Raw genomic sequence first — 16,370 nt, 5'->3', positions numbered from 1 at the left:
TGAGTTCGCTGTAGGACAGTACAGTTACACCACTGACCTCGTCACTCACACTCAGTCACAGGAAAACAGATCGCCGGTCGCTCCACGCAAACGGAATGTATAACTCCGCGTTTCAGCCGTTGCTAAAGACTCATCTTACTCGTGGCCCCCTCCCTCTCTAATCATGTAGAAAAACTCGGAAGTGCGCCCTCTCCTGGCGACAGCAGAGTAGTGTCGCCTTCCTTGCAGTAGAAAACGCCTCCAAGGCTTTCGCTGAACGTGGGAGTGTGAGAATGGTGTATTATATCGAACATTTATCAAACATGTCGTATCGCTCTATCGAGGAAAAGTTAATTCGCGATAATTATCGTTATCGTTTTATCGCCCAGCCCTACAACATAGCTATTCAAGAATATGCTTTTGGAAAAAAGTATGAGTCTGTCTACAACACTTTGAAACCCAAAACTTTTCCCACCATATTTAATTTAGCAAACAATCAGGGACATTTTTCTAAATTCTTTAAATCCAACCAGAGTAGTTTCTAATGGGGAGGTAGTGGGTATGTATGCCCCCAGCCCATGTCAACACTTTCCCCATAAGCTCCAGATGGGAACCAGCTGTTCAGCTTCCCTAATACAACTTTATTAGAACCCAAATGCAACATTCAGTTGCTCTGTAGTACAGAGGGACGGGCTGGCATTTTTGTTAAGGATGCTTCTGAGACCAATAAAAATCACATCAGCAATGAAGCAATCACTGTACGATTTTTGGAAAGCAACTACAAAGCAGCCACTCTCCGCTTTTAATACGCGCATGAAATAAATATCAGCACTGAGGGAAACCATATGTTTCTATGAAAGGCTCACAGTACTTCAATCATCTTTTCGTCCCCCCCCCCACAGTGGAGTTAGTGCTCACCGAAATACTCTTTTCTTCTTTTTCTCTCGACATCAAAACCGAGAACGTGTCAAAATGTGTTACAACATGATCAACCTCAAACACGCTTTCATTTAGCCACATTAGTAAAGAGAGGAGCTGGGAAGTGCACTGCACGTTGTTGGCTTTGCAGGAAACTGGAGGTTTGTATTACAATGGAAAACATGCAGTCGTGGACAAGAAAACAATTTCATGGTTGGTGAACTGGAAGACAGTGCAAACATATGTGTGAAAGGTCCCTGTTTTCCTGCGTGTGTCTGATTCACTATCATTTCAACATGTGCTATAGTCAAATGATTAATTGCTCCGGGTAGTTCTGTCAAGCACAGTCGAAAGAATGAGCTTCCAGGCTTTTAAAACGAGTGTCCTTGGAGCAAGAGAGTACACAAGCCCAATTTTGTTTAGGCCTGGGCTGAAAGGGTAACATTTGAAGTACCTACTAAATGACACTTCTGAAGTTCGGCTGTACCAGACGTTTGACAATGGAGATTTGGACCAAGCTGAAGGGCAGAAAGCCATCAAGGAATCAACTGCATTATAAATCGATGCTTTGTAATGATGATGTGGGGCTGTCATCTACATATAGAGATGAACCAAATCCTCTCAAGGGCAGGACTCTAACAAATGAAAAACGAAGAGAGGAAGAAAAATGTGTTTGAGAGGCCAAGAGAGAAAAATAGACAGAGAGAGAACGTGCATAATATCTAACATTTCATTTAAAATGATGGCAAATTGCATTCCCCGGGAAAACAAAGGGTCCTTATTCTTATCAGACTAATGCACTCCTATAAAAGATTCCATTAAAATCCTGAGAGAGGATGATGGTGCTTTTCCAATTTATATTAGCTTTTTGTAGAGACTATTAAAGTTTATTTATTGGGTGAAGATGACTTTAAATGGCACCGTATCGGTGCTTGGGCAGAATTGGATTAGGAAGGATTTGGACATTACCCTGCTACCCTGTATGACGTTTTTGGAGGGGGGATGAATGGGGCTAGCTGAAGGATCAGTAACTGATGACCTTTCTAAGCCAATAGCAAACACACACATGGTTACCCGATTTCCATAACACAGCACCCAGCTGTGCTTGAGGACCTTTCCTGGTTGGGAAATCCCAGAAAATCGCAGGATGAGAAAAGATAAACATGGCAGAGTGGCAGTGGCGAAAGAATGTCAAAAAGAGCCTCTGGCCGACCCACACTTGAGTCCATGGCATTAATGCGAAGGTGGTCTTACTTTGTCAGTGAAGAACAAAAAAAAAATGTTACCCCCCACCTCCCACCCCCAAGCCGTTTTCGTTGTGTTCTGTTTGCTCATTCAAATGAGTCTTTTATTTACTCCCACTCTCTGAACTCTTTGCTCACTGAGCCCTACTACTATTTGAACACCTGCTGTTTTTGTCAGTCCGTACAGGGGCAACCAGGAGCCGCGGAGGATTGTGGGTGCATGTAGCACAACAAGGAGCGGTCAAACAAAAGACTAATGGAATAATCAGATAGCTATGATTTCACCTCATCATCTGACGCATGATATCAGACACTTCATTCTCCTGCCACATTAATGAGGGCAGAGGGTTCTCTCTCCCTCTCTCTCTCGCCATCACTATAAATGGATGTCAAAACAAAGACTGATGCCTGGGTGAAATGTAGAGACTGCAAATGAGAGCAGAATGAGTAGAAGAAATGTGAATAACTAGAAAGCAAAACCAGTAATAGCTAGATATACTGAGTCATTATCAGACTTGATACCTGTCAGATGTGACATCTGATATTGCTTCTTATATGTAGACGCTATAAAATTGTAGCAGTGCAATTTTATAAACATTCTACAACAATATAATCTAAACATTCTGCATAATCCTATAGAGAATATTACATAGTGTATAATCATCTTCACTATGGTACACTGGCCTGTAAAATAAAATACACATGTATTCTTTTGTTTATGTACTTTAAAACAAAAGGGCCTCAACACAGCACTGGTATCGGATCGGTACTCAGTATTGGAGTTCAGATATCGGAATCTGTTTTGGGAAAGAAGTTGGATCAATGCAATAAAAAATTGTAATAATAATAAATAAAGTAATAATTTTACTCTCTGAGTTGGAAAAGAAAATGAGAGACATTTTGATTTGAACACTACAGAAAGAGAGCTGTAGCTCATATACTGTTTTCAGTAGACTTTACTGTGTAGTAGTGGAATGGTGCAATAATTAGCTCATGTTCTCTGTGAGCAGTTACACATGCGGCCTTGCACTGAACGCTTTTTTAACTACTGGTTAAACTTGAGGAAAACTGAATAGAGGCAGAAATGGATAGGTATCTCATGGCAGCCTTTGAAATAGAACTGTGTGGGTGTGCAAGGCCTAACATTTATGGGACAAAATACTTCTCGAGCCGCACATTGACAAATGACTGACTAGCTCTTAGAAAACAGCTCGGAGAAATCGCTGTTCCTGGGGCAATGAGACTGTTTCCTTTAATAAATCAGTGAGGTTGAAGCTATTGGAGAAAAAAAAACAGAACAGAGCTGGAAAGAACAGCCTAGTGAGCACCAAAAATATTGTTTTTAAATAATCATTAGACCCCCGCAGCACCAAATATAGGCCTAATTATTTTAACATTTTCAAAAGAGACATCTGCAAACTGTAGAGAAGATTTAGTCTGCATTGCTAGTAAGATCAGAAAACACATTCGATACTGCTTCTTGAACGTCTATATTATTCAGCCAATACAGTTTATGTTTCTGTTGGATCCCAGAGTGCACTATCAACAGACGTTTCATTCTGTTCTGCTTCTGTAGCTTTGAGGCCATAAAACTTATAGTGCAATTACTAATCAAATTATAATCTCAGAAACGACATAAAAGACCACTGACACAGGAAATCACTATACAAGTTTGCTGATTCTGCTGATTGGAACTGCAGATTAAAATTAGATGGATGTATTCAGTGGCTGTGGGATCGCAATCTCTCGGGACGCACTTGATTGAATAACCAGGTTTGGTGCCAAGATATCTAATGGCAGTAACGAAGAGACATCTAAGAATATGAAGCAATAAAAAAGCTTGCAAATGTCACTAGTAAGGCAGACCAGGCCAAGCATCTAAAATGCCTCAAGTTTGCTTTAATATTTGTACAACTGATGTTGTAAAACAGTGCTTCTCAACAGAGAACACAAAGTAGATACCAGATACTGTTGACTCAAAGCTTTTTCTTATCCTTCTACTTGAGATATTCGTTAGCTAAAAGACGAAAGAGGGCCCAGACTTAGCGAAACCAAAACAATGTGTGGAAATGTTTACCTTTGTGTTATCAGAATCATAACAGGAATATCTATTGACCAGTTTGACCAATCATCATTCCATATTGGCTTTTTTTATTCAATGAGGTTTGGAGGAGTGTTTTGGAGCAGGGTGAAGCTCTGAATTTCGGGTCGTTCCCCAACAAAGGGACAAGGACACTCTAAACCTTCTCCACATTGTTCGTTGGCATCAGTGCAATGTGAGCTTGTTCTCTTTGAGCTGCAAGGGAGAGGAGGACGAATTCCTGACTAAAAAAGAGTCTTCGAAATCTTTGTTCAACGCAATCTCAGAGGACGATCTGATGACACTTTTCAGCATCTCTTAATCAATGCTGCTTTTCTCTGCCTGACTTCTTTCTTTCTGTGAAACATTAATAAGGATCACACACACAAATGTGCATGTGTCTAAGTGGCCTAATCATATCCAATGCTAAAATAATATAATATGATGCACCAGTTTCTCAGACCAAATGACTTACTGCCTGTACAGACACCTTTCATTCGAGACCAGCCATTTACAAAACAAAAGGGAAAAAAAAATTGCAGCACGGCCATGCTACATTAGTCAGATTGGGCTTTATTACCATATCTCTCTCTCTTTCGCATTTGTCACTCAATAGCCCCAATCTCTCTCAGGTTACAGACCACAAAGTACACACAGTACAAGTACCTTAAGCCCACATTCAGGAAGTGAATCAGCACCACTGTATACGATTAGCTTTGAGCTTTCCAACGCATGAGCATAGTGAACATGGCATGTTTTATTTTTTCAGTGCATGTGTGCATCTGTGTATCTCAGTTGGAGCTTACAGACTGCCTTTTGTAGCGCTGCAATAGTTTTGTATTCTAAAAGGCATAAAAATTATTATGTCCTCCACTTTTACTATATTTACACTCTTAAAAATAAAAGTGCCTTAAGGTTATTTAGAGTGATTCAACAGAAGAAGCTGCACATAATGTAAAAGGTCTACATCAAGTAATCATAAATCCATGCCAAGAACCACTGAAAACCCCCTTAAATGGCCAGGACCACCTTTTTTTTTTACATATTTCTATAACCTACAATCTCAGCAGCAAACAGGTTTCTAGTAACAACAAACATTTAACTTCAATATATATTCAATTATGTAACCCTTTTTGTTGACATTCTTTAAAGAACCATGTATAATAGTTTCTTTATTATTGAGTAGAACCATTTAACCATGCAAGGAACCATAAATGGTTCTCTGAGTTGTCATGGTTCTATACATTAAAATTGCCTTTACTAAAGAACACCTGAAGAAAAACCGTGAAGAATTACTCAGCTGCATCGTAGTCCATGTAGTTGCTGAAAAAATCACCTTCAGATGTAACAAGCCTGTGACTTTAAGGGGTTAAAAACCTCTATTCCTCTTTTAGATAACCTCTTCTAGTTTCTAGTTTTGCTCTTTATTAGCTCAGAACTTGTTCTGAATAGCTTAGCTTGTTCTGAATATATATATATTCTGGCTTTACAAATGTACTTTTAATTCATGACTACTCGTCGTTATACTTCTTTATAACGTTAGAACTCTTTGATGTTAATGTTAGCAATTTAAACTACTGTAGTAGTCTACAATCAGTGGAGCTTAATGGGGTATGAAAAGATTTGACTCTCAGAACATCACAGAGATGCAGAGGAACTCTATAGGCTCTTTAGTGTTTTCACACATGCACTTCCCTGGCATAAAAAAGCCAGTGGAACCAATCAGATTCGATTCCATTTTCTCCAACTTCGAGATTACTTTTGTGGTGTTTCAGACCATGACGGCTGAGGCTGAGGCTAGCTTAACAGTATAAAGGCTCATGTTTGGGAAGATAATCAGAAGCAGTGAGGTTAAAGATGTGCTCTATAACAGCTGATCTCATCTGGCTAATGGCGGGTGTCGGCTACAGATTAGCATAATTACGTTTATCAGCTGCACAACAGCACTCTATATAGATAATCAATCACATGGAATATTTTAGGTGAGTGCTGGAACTGGGCGAACAGACACTATCAATGAGGGAATTCTCTCACAACACATACACACATATCCTCAGTGTGGCCACATTACTTGTATCAAACATTGAAATGCTCGTAGTGGCCTTGGCTATACTGTGCAGTACAAGACACAAGAGTATTATCTTTGTGTTTCCACTGAAGTGGGCAATCACTCAACCACACAACATGCTCTCTCAGATTTACAGGATATATTTATAGGTTGTATTTATGGGATATATGACTACAACTGCTACCAGTGAGTGACTCTGGACTCTCGTCCTGGAACCACAATCGCATTACAATCCAAGTTCATCTAGGACAAGGATCAATAGACAGAGAGAGAGAGAGAGAGAGAGAGAGAGAGAGAGAGAGAGTGAGAGGGAGAGAAAGAGGGACAGAGAGATGAGCACTTCATTTGATTTCAGTTCATCTTTCTGAAGAGAATGTGATATGATTGTAAGGTCACTTCAGTGTGTGTCTCAGTGAAGTTCATCTTTCTGACATTTAGTTCACATAGTTCAGTAGTTGTACATTCACCAGCATTCACTTCTAGTGCATTTCCAAGAAATAACCATCACTGCAAGTCTAACATGATCCCATGAGTTTTCACTCTAGTAGACATTACAGAGACATTAACAAACAGGAACAGACAAGTTACAGCAGCAAAACAACAGTGATTCGTTAAAAAAAAAGCTATGAAAAGCTATGAAAACATTTTTTAAAATTAGCTTTTGCAGGACTGGACTACTTTAAAAGGAACAGAAGGATAAAAGTGTTAAAAATAAATTAATAAAACAAAATGACAGCATGGGTTGACATCCATGAAATATTGTGTATGATAAAAATTCTTGAAGTATCGTGATATACTTTTGCCATATCGCCCAGCCCTTGTTCATCTTCTTGAAATGGTCCATAAAGTACCACAACATAATTTATCACAATGCTGAAAATCTTTAGTCATAGCGTCCACCCAGTACAAATGCAATAAAACATACCTAAAGAATGTTAAGGTTTTGCATTAGAGGTCAGGTTATGTCTACCTTTTATTCAACGTTTATATCATATTCAAGAATTTGAAACACATTTCACAATCTGTCATCACATTACATGTAACATGATGTCATCCTCTTTGTTTGGCAAATCCTAATGACAACAACATCTTCAACAGTTTACCATTTTATGACCTGCTGATATTACGAAGTGATGAAAAATAACATAACATAACGTCTAGAAGTTTCCCTGGACGGGCCGAACATGCATCAGTCTAAGGAAACATGAAGCAAAACCTCACATCTGCTTCCTCTTCAGTAAAATCTCCATCTAAAGAGCTGTCAAGTGAAACCTGATCGCTGAGGCCCAATGTTGTTTTCCTTTCAACACTTGATAATTCTGGCGACCAGCATTTTCACTCACTGCAAAGAGAAGGACACTTTGTCTGGGCAGCCGCCATGGCAACAGTTATCAGTGTTGTTGCAGTGTTGCTAAGGAAGTGCAGGAACTGACAGAAGACTCAATCTAAAAGCACAAAGGCAAAGAAACAATCTAAAACCCTACGTCTCTTTGCTAATGTGACATACACACAGCTGGCTTTTCATAAGCGCCTGAGACTAGAGCATGAAAAAAGTAATAAATAAGTTAAAGGAAAATAAATTTTGCATGGCTAGTCCCTGAATGTGTGGCACTCTCACTCTCTCTGTTCAACTTTGTGCTAAAAATATTATCCTTTTTTCCTCATGATCTCTGCTACAGCACAGAACTTGACAAATCCACCAAAAATATTCTCTAGACTGACAGTACATTTAGAAAAGGAATCTGAACACGTCTGAAACAGGTATCCACTTCCTCTAGATGTAAAAACCGGCCTGGATTAAGGATTAGTTTACATCAATCAAGCTTTGAGAAGAAGCTGGGCCAAAGTGAGCTACGCCCAGGGTGTGTTCATGTAAAGTAGTATTTGGACAGGTGCAGAACAAGTGCGTCTATGCAGATTTTGTAAGACAAAGACTTCTGTGTTTCTCTTGTTGTTGCTGAAGCAGGAGATACACTTTCAAATAGTATCTTTCTGATTGATTCTCCAACAAATCAGACTCTCCTAAACCCACACAGCGTATGTGTACAACATACTATTAGCTCCATTGCACCTACACTGTACTAGGTTCACACTCGAAAAGGAGTAACCTACTGATCTGTTAAGCATCTTAACTCTTGGACCCTAGATTAAATCTAAGTCTAGACTATTATTTTTGTTAGTGGTAAAACCTCTTTGACATTGCAGTTTAGTCCCAGACTACACTTAATCCAAGTCTACAAAACCAGCCCTTCATTAACCTGTTATATGTTTGAAGTAAACACTACTTGGTTTGACTGTTTAAACCACAGTCTTTTCATTCAATAATTAATGTTAAGACTTATTATTCAGTAACTACTACAAATTATTTGGTAACTACTATGATAATAATATTAAAGATTTATAGTTATGAGAGGGGGGAGCTGCAGTTTAAGGGGCAAAAAAAAAAACAAAAGCTACGGAACTTATATATTTTGCACGCTAAATTAATGATGTATCTTGTAGAACTGAATGTCACAGACCAAATTAGCATGTTTTCTTGCTTGCTACAAACCAGTACACTAATTAACGCGCTGCATCCTAAGTGTTTAATAAGACCTCTGAGACACTGGTCATGTATTAAAACATCTAATTATAACTGGGAAACGTTATGTAGTGTGTTGCATATATCTGAAGTAATCTAGCTTCTTTTAAGTATACTGCTAAACTATGCTACATACTTATTTTGGGTTGAACTACATTCACAAATTTGCAAATAATACGTAATGCTAAACCATGCTATTTAATCTCAGCATTTACGATACTGTGACTACACAGTACAGTTTAGCTATATATTTGACTTACAAAGTTGGTAAATGTAAATGTAACCCAAATGTGTAAACACTTTTTGCAAGTACAAATTATATTACAAACATATTGTATAGTCAAAATGAAAAGAGGTAGTCTTTTATGGGGAGAGCTACACATAAGCTTGTGGTTCAGCCTAAGGTCATAGGGCAAGGCCTGGATTTTTGCGAGTTAACATTTAGTATTAAGCTTCTATAGACAAAAATATCCAGCCAGATAGAAGGTATAGACTCCTCCAGAGTGCAGTGCGTATGACGAAATGACAGCAGCTGTGTACACTCTAACAGTGCAAACACAGAGCAGAGCGAGGAGTTTAACCCCTGCATGCCTGATCCATCACAAAAAAGTGATGTAGCCTCAGGGAAGAGTGTGTGTGCCACAGCACATCTGAATGGGTGTTTTTGTTTGCTTTTGTGCTTGTGTAACAATGCGTGTGAGAGTGTGTGTGTGTGCGTGTGTGTGTGTGTGTGTGTAGGGGAGTAGAAGGGTCTATGAGTTTAAATACCTTTGTAAATTACCATCTCTGATGGTTGTCACCTCATTTCCTTTTTTCCTTTGTTCTTTGTACAGGAGCATGAAATAACAGTTTCCAAAGGCTGACACAATAATCCTTTGTTCCAGAAATTCTTCCTTTTACATAACTTTAGTAAACTCCATTCCACCATGTGCCCGTCGATGTATTGTCTATAGTATATCAGTATTGGCGCAACACAATGAGAACGATTTTTAAGTTTTATTGGTTGCTATTGGTTACTGATGCTTTTTCAAACTGATATTTTTTATATATTTATTGTACTCCAGAACAGTAGAAAGTTTGACGAAGCAGGGCTTCTGTGCTAAAAAAGTCTGCATCCCTAGTTCAAAAAACAAAACTAAATAAATAGTACGTTTCCTTTCTGAACATCTGGTTTCGGTCAAGTTAGCTTTTTACAATAATACATAATACAATAATTCCTAAAATTATTGGTATAATACATAAGAAGAAACCAGAACTAAACAGTCCAAACAAAACAAGCTATGTTAGGATTGAAGGACATTCTTTTAGCAGAGAAGCGCTGTGGTATTAGTACTCAAGAGAAATGGGTTCATTACTTTTATTAAAGTGAACCTAAATATCATTAAATACTGTGATACCATGTTATACTGGAAAACATTATGATACTTAATTTTATCAACACCACCCACCATGCCAACAGCTGCAAAGCCATCCCCACACATCATGCTTCCAAACTCAAATACGAGAGATGACACTAAACCCAGGCTGACCCTGATAGCTAAATATAATACTGATTCCAATCTCCTCCAATTGTTTATGATGTGTTTATGATTTGTTCAACATGTTTTGGTGAACAGAGGAAAGAAATTAGAGTGTGTTCCACTGTGCTGTGTTTCTGAGGCAATTTGTCACGAGTGTGTGTACACACTCGCCATCTGTTAGTACAAACCCTCACTTGCAGACACACACACACACTTCCTGACACAAAGTCCAGTGGGGTCGCCATGGAGAGAGAGAGGCACAAAGAGAAACGTCCATTCTTGCATAACTGAATGAAGCTTTTCATCACAGATAGAGGTGGGGGGGGGACAATGAGAGGGAGAGAGAGAGAGAGAGAGAGAGATGGCCAAAACTGCTGACAATCACCAAACTGTGGCCAAACTCAGCTCAGAAAAATGCTGTCTCATTATTTGTAATAGTATTACTCTTGCTATCTCATTTTATCCAGGCATTTTCTTTGGCCAACATGATTCAAAAGCTTAGGATAATGCACCGTCATTAATAAACTGAAGATTATACAAAAAGAACAAACAACCGAAATGCTTACATGAATGAACACATTAACTATCAATTTAGTGACTCCCTCTGTCAAACATTTCGTCAGATGATTTGATCTGCTGAGCACTAATGGAGTGCATACTTGACTTAACTGCAAAACTAAAATAAAAACATATCTAGTCCCACTAATGGCATCCACATGACTATGAGGCCAGCGCTGTTAGTTTAGTGTGTCAACTCTTACTTTGTCAGTCTAACATTGTTGTAAACGCAGGCCAAACAAATCAAAAGGCCTCAGTGTAGTGTACTGACATTCAGAAGCACTTGAAAACAACCAGAGATCCCATGGCACGCATTTAAGCATACGAGTTAAAGAATTCCACTTGACTTCCAGCAAAATGACATTAACAAAACAGAATCGTCCGAAACAATGTAGGCATGTGTTCGCTTAAGCCTTTCAGAAGTGGGCCATTTTTCTTGTAAATTTTCCCTGACTGCTACCACATGTGTGCTCTGTCTAAACTGAACGCTCAAGCCCAAAACCGCACTCATTACCCCAGGACCATGGAGCAGCGAACCGGCCCGCAGCAGCAGCCAATCAGCAGCCTCGTGGACCTTTAACAAGAGTCTCGAAATCCCGCCAGAGCCCGTCAAATCCAAAACCACACAACCAGCAGTAACTCAGCCCTAATACTGTACCTCAGGGTTATTCATACAGAATATCAAAAAATGAAGAATAGCAGTTTCACATTGCCAATGAGAGTTGTTTCCCAGCAAACTGAGATTGCAGCCCTGATTTCTTCCCTAATCCCGATTCCACCACATTGCAACAACTCTATTTCCTTTCTCTCTATGCCTGGGGACATTTTACTAACTGAGGCCTGAGAAAGAGTCCCTGTTTTCTCCCTCTCCTTTCATCTCATATCTCATTTCCTTTTTTCTCGTCCAACTGTCCAGCATCAGCCACAGCTTCATTAGACCTGAGTGTGGAGCCTAATTAAGGTTCATGCCACTCGTTTTGATACGGTTGCAGATTTAAAGCAATCTGTGGCGTTTCAAAGAGCTTTTGACTTTGCAGGCATTAAAACTGGATTAAGTCCTCTGACAGAACTTCTGTAAAGGAAATGCTGATTTGAATAAGAGCTAAATATCTGTTTTAAGTCCTAAACCACCTTAGGCGGTTGGGAATGATACAGCATGATCAAAAGTGGAATATCAACATAAGAGGAACTATTTTCGGGGATCCAACAAAATGAGTGCAGTACGCCCCACTTTCTAATCCCACATATAATAATGAAGTAAAGTGGCCTATATTACATTACTAAGACATCCTCTAAAGTGCTCTGTAACAGGTTTATCAGTAATGTTTCTAGGACACATCTGTGCATGTGTGCTCTTTGCCTATCAACATGACCTTTTCCAAATGTTCATAACAAATCAAGAGAGAGATGGGTGGTTATGATAAAAGCATGATACTTTCCAAATATATCCTACTGTCAGATGATATTTAAGTCTGCATTAACAAAGTTAATGACTCCATTCTTCCTGTCTTACAAACCTGACCATAGCTTGTTTTGATAGGAGTTTTAATCTGTTCTGCTTCTTTTAAAACTACACCAAAGAGAACCTGACAGAGACCAGATTGCAACCTTATTTTTATTTATTTTTATTTTTTACTTTTGAACTGATCTTTACAAACAATGTGAAGCACCAATTGCTGATGTTAAGCTTTTGTCAACCAGTACAGCTAAAGCTGAAAATTAATGTTGTTGCATGACATTAATATTGTTATACCAGTATAAACAATGTATCACCCAGTACTAAATCAAGGCATCGAGACTCATCACTCACCATTCATTAAAGGTACAAACACAGCCCATCTCTATTTCACCTACTAGGCTTTCTCTGTTTCTTCTTCCAGCGCCTTGGAAACAACATCTGACTGACAAGGAAAAATGGCACAGCAGGACTTTTATATTCACTCTCTTACTTCTAGAACTGTAGGACTGAGGGACATGACGAGTCATTATGTCCTGCGCACAAAAAGAAACTTCCATGCTTTGTGTTGTACTTTGCTATAAAAGAAGTAGAGACAGAGGTAGAGATAAGGACAGATAGAGAAGCAGAAGCTAGAAGTAGTTTGTGAAAGGAGGATTATCCGAAAGTATCAGGTTAAGCTATATTACAGTCTACATATGTGACAACTCCACCTGAAGGCAACAGAAACATTGACTTGTGTTCATACAAACATACATTCGTGAAACAAGTGCACCAACATGGCCTAAACAGTCAGTTTTTCAGCACTGAACTAGCAGTTACACCATAATACATGTTGTAGCATCCAGGTCTGTAGCTTATTTAAATGAACTTAAGCAGAAATGTTAGGTTTCTCTGTGTGGTGCATGCATCAGTCATTCAGAAAATCCTTCGCATCACAACACACACTTTTATCTCTTATCCGTCATCTTTATCACAGGCTGGATGAGATGACCTCCGTCTGCAAAGAGGTCTACAAGACAGGATGTACTTTTCAGACACCAAAACCACACCGCAGTGGTTTGGATACCTGCGAAAGTGCTTGGGAACCTTGCTGATCTTTCTGTGAAAACTGTACTCAAGTGGCCCAATGGCAACATTTCCAGAGGGCTCTCACAACACTGAGGCCCCCAAATTACACAACTGTTCCAATGAAAAACATTCCGATCATATCAACCCCGATGTGGCAGGGCAGCACAATCCACTCATTGTCCAGTAACAGGAGCTCTCAGCTCTTTGTTTGGGAGGCTCACATAACTCCTGGTTTACGTGCGTGTAAATCTCTTCTTAATCAGCCATCATAGCCTTAATGCAATGTGACACTCTTCATTATGGGATGGAGTCTCCACATTACAAGCTACTCATCTTGAGCTACTATTAGTGGTCCCAAAAGAAAGTAGGGTGGACAACAGAAGTTGGCAAGTGCATGAACACAAGTAGGCAAGTTAGACAGGAGCAGGGAAAAGGAAACTGCTCCTTTGTTTTGTTTATTTTTCCTAATAGCCCAAATCTGATGTGAAGCCTTTAATTATAAAAAGCGATGCATCGAATGCACTTGATTCAAATGTGAACGTGTAAAATATATCACATTAACGTAATTACTGCCAATTGTAAGATGATAATTATACTGAATGCACTGTTTTTTTTTTTCAGTGCACTGAGTGATGTGAACACCTTCAAGAAGCCAGAAGTCAAGTGCGTTTGTGGCTAACTTAACTCTTCCACCTGCGTCCCTAATGATGCTAAGATGCTAAACGTACATCTGCACTAGATTGGCAATGCACTGACTTTTCCTCAGTAGCAATTTTATGCCCTCGTGTTTGCCAGGTTAGCTCTGACTGTAACGATGATGTGACCGTGCAGGCAACGGAGCAAACTTTGCCCACGAAGCTAACTCAGCCTCCTATTCTCCAGCTTCTTGTTCGAATCGTCCCGTTCCACCTTAAATGGCGTAGCAGTTCCACTCTGGTGCCTAAGGCGCTGAAACGCCACAACGTAACTGCTGCACCATTTAAGGTGGAACGGGACAATTCGGACAAGAAGCTAGAGAACAGGAGGTTGAGTTCAGCCTCGCACTTTGCCCCGCCGTGTGTTCGGCGAAAGGAAGAGAAGAAGCCTCATCGCCTCTCACCTTGTTGTAGCCGTAGTAGCCCAAGCAGTGGGAGAAATCCAGGCTCTCCGGGTGGCTCCCCCCGGCAGACGGATAAAAGCGTACATCCATGTTTCCCGCTCCTCAGCCACGCGCAGCTGCACGAGGGAGCTAGCGCGAGTCCCGGTTTACAATCCGCGAGAGAGAGAGAGAGAGAGAGACAGAGAGACAGAGAGAGAGAGACTGTACACGAGGAGGAGAGAAAAGGAGAAGGTAGGAAAAAGTTGTAGTAATCCTGGTCTACACGAGGACGTTGTTTGGGAGATGTTTAGTGAAAATGTTCGAGCACCTCCTCACTTTAAGCGCCAAACCGCAGAACACAAAGAGGAGAAAAAAAAGCACACGACCGGCGAGGCAACCTCCACTACACTCTTTCTTCGCTGGACTGACAGAAAAGTAACCGATAAAACAAAAAACTGAGGAAAAAAGACAACGTGGACGTAGTGTTTTTCCTGTTCAGAGCGTCTGTGTGAGCATCAAATCAAACTCACTCGCTGACAGGATCCCGCAGCTCATCAACAGCCGGGCTAGTTTGAGGCGAAATTAACCCTTGTTGTTGTTGTTGTTGGAGTTTGGAGTCGCCCTGCTACAGTCCGTCACCATTATCCTCCAGTTCCAGCGTTAAACCTCCTCGCTGAAAACTCGGTATGAGGGGTTTCAGTGTTAATGTAACGTTTCTACGCTCTCAGTGCTCCCAGTGCTCTCAGTGCTCTCCTCGCTACATCAATCTCCATCAGCCTGTTGTTCCTAAAGCGGAATGAACGACAGAAGCGCGCGGCCGAACGTGGCCACGCCCCCGGGCGAAGATAACCACGCCCACTGTGATACACGGACACGCCCCTTCTACACAGTAACAACAGAAACATGTTGTTGAAACATGAGTTCACCTAACAATAAACGGAACCTGGGTATCTTGGCGTTACTTACTCTTTAAATGAACTCAGCAGTTTAACTACTTAAAATCCCAGGCTTATTCCACACTAAGGCTTATTATTCAGTAACTACAGAGACTTCAATGCAAACTGACTGAGCTATTCTTAGGTTTTTGAAGTGTGTACTAAAACTTAGGGCCCTGGCCATTTAAGGGGATAAGACAACTGGGTTACTTACTTTTTTAGGTGAAAACAACAAATCATAATTTACATTAATTGAAAACATGACAATATACAGTTTTATCTGTTTTTGTACCTTACAGTTGGAGCGATTTCTTTAATTCTGCCCACACTGACTGTTATGTCTAACCCCATATGGAAAGTGGTGACTAGTGAGGAGCAGATTTGTTCATGAGATGTTGTATCTTAATCTCATGTGATGTATTTAAATTTTAAAACTGGGTTTGCAAATCCGAGGCAGGTTGTTTGCATCTGAATAGGCCACTTCCTCTTCAGCCTTTCCAAAGAAGCCCAAACTACCTTGTAAATGTATCTGTAGACGTACCAGGAATTGGGTGCTTTAAGATAACCCATTAGACACCGGATCAAAACAAACATCAACATAAAATTAGTTTAGAGTAGGTTAGCCCTCAGAATGTACTTTAATGACTTTGCCATGACTTTACCATTGTGCTCCATGCAAAAGCAGTTAGTGCTTGAGCTGGGAATGCATAGAATATGCTGAATGTTGTGAAAGCAATATTGTGACCTGAACATACATTTAACACAGTCTCTAGAGAGAGAGGGAGAGAGAGAGGAGAGAGTCAGAGAGAGTCCTAGTGTGACCACCTTTTCTAAAGCAAGCAACCATGTCCAAGCAGGTTGATATCATTCCCTAATGTGACC

At 40.0% G+C, this 16,370-nt stretch overlaps 1 protein-coding gene across 1 annotated transcript in view; it reads right to left on the bottom strand.

The window, feature by feature from the left end:
* Positions 1 to 14,673, bottom strand: part of tox3 (TOX high mobility group box family member 3) — a 65,821-nt gene extending 51,148 nt beyond the window's left edge. The window contains exon 1 of the mRNA XM_036584044.1: positions 14,575 to 14,673. Within this exon, the coding sequence (XP_036439937.1) occupies positions 14,575 to 14,664 (90 nt within the window). The 5' untranslated portion in view covers positions 14,665 to 14,673. The remainder of the gene's footprint in view (positions 1 to 14,574) is intronic.
* Positions 14,674 to 16,370: the final 1,697 nt, after the last annotated feature.

The sequence above is a fragment of the Colossoma macropomum genome, unplaced genomic scaffold (assembly GCF_904425465.1).
Source record: "Colossoma macropomum unplaced genomic scaffold, Colossoma_macropomum, whole genome shotgun sequence".
NCBI lineage: Eukaryota > Metazoa > Chordata > Actinopteri > Characiformes > Serrasalmidae > Colossoma > Colossoma macropomum.
The sequence above is the reverse complement of the archived record's forward strand: the minus strand, read 5'-3'. Positions and strand labels throughout refer to the sequence as shown.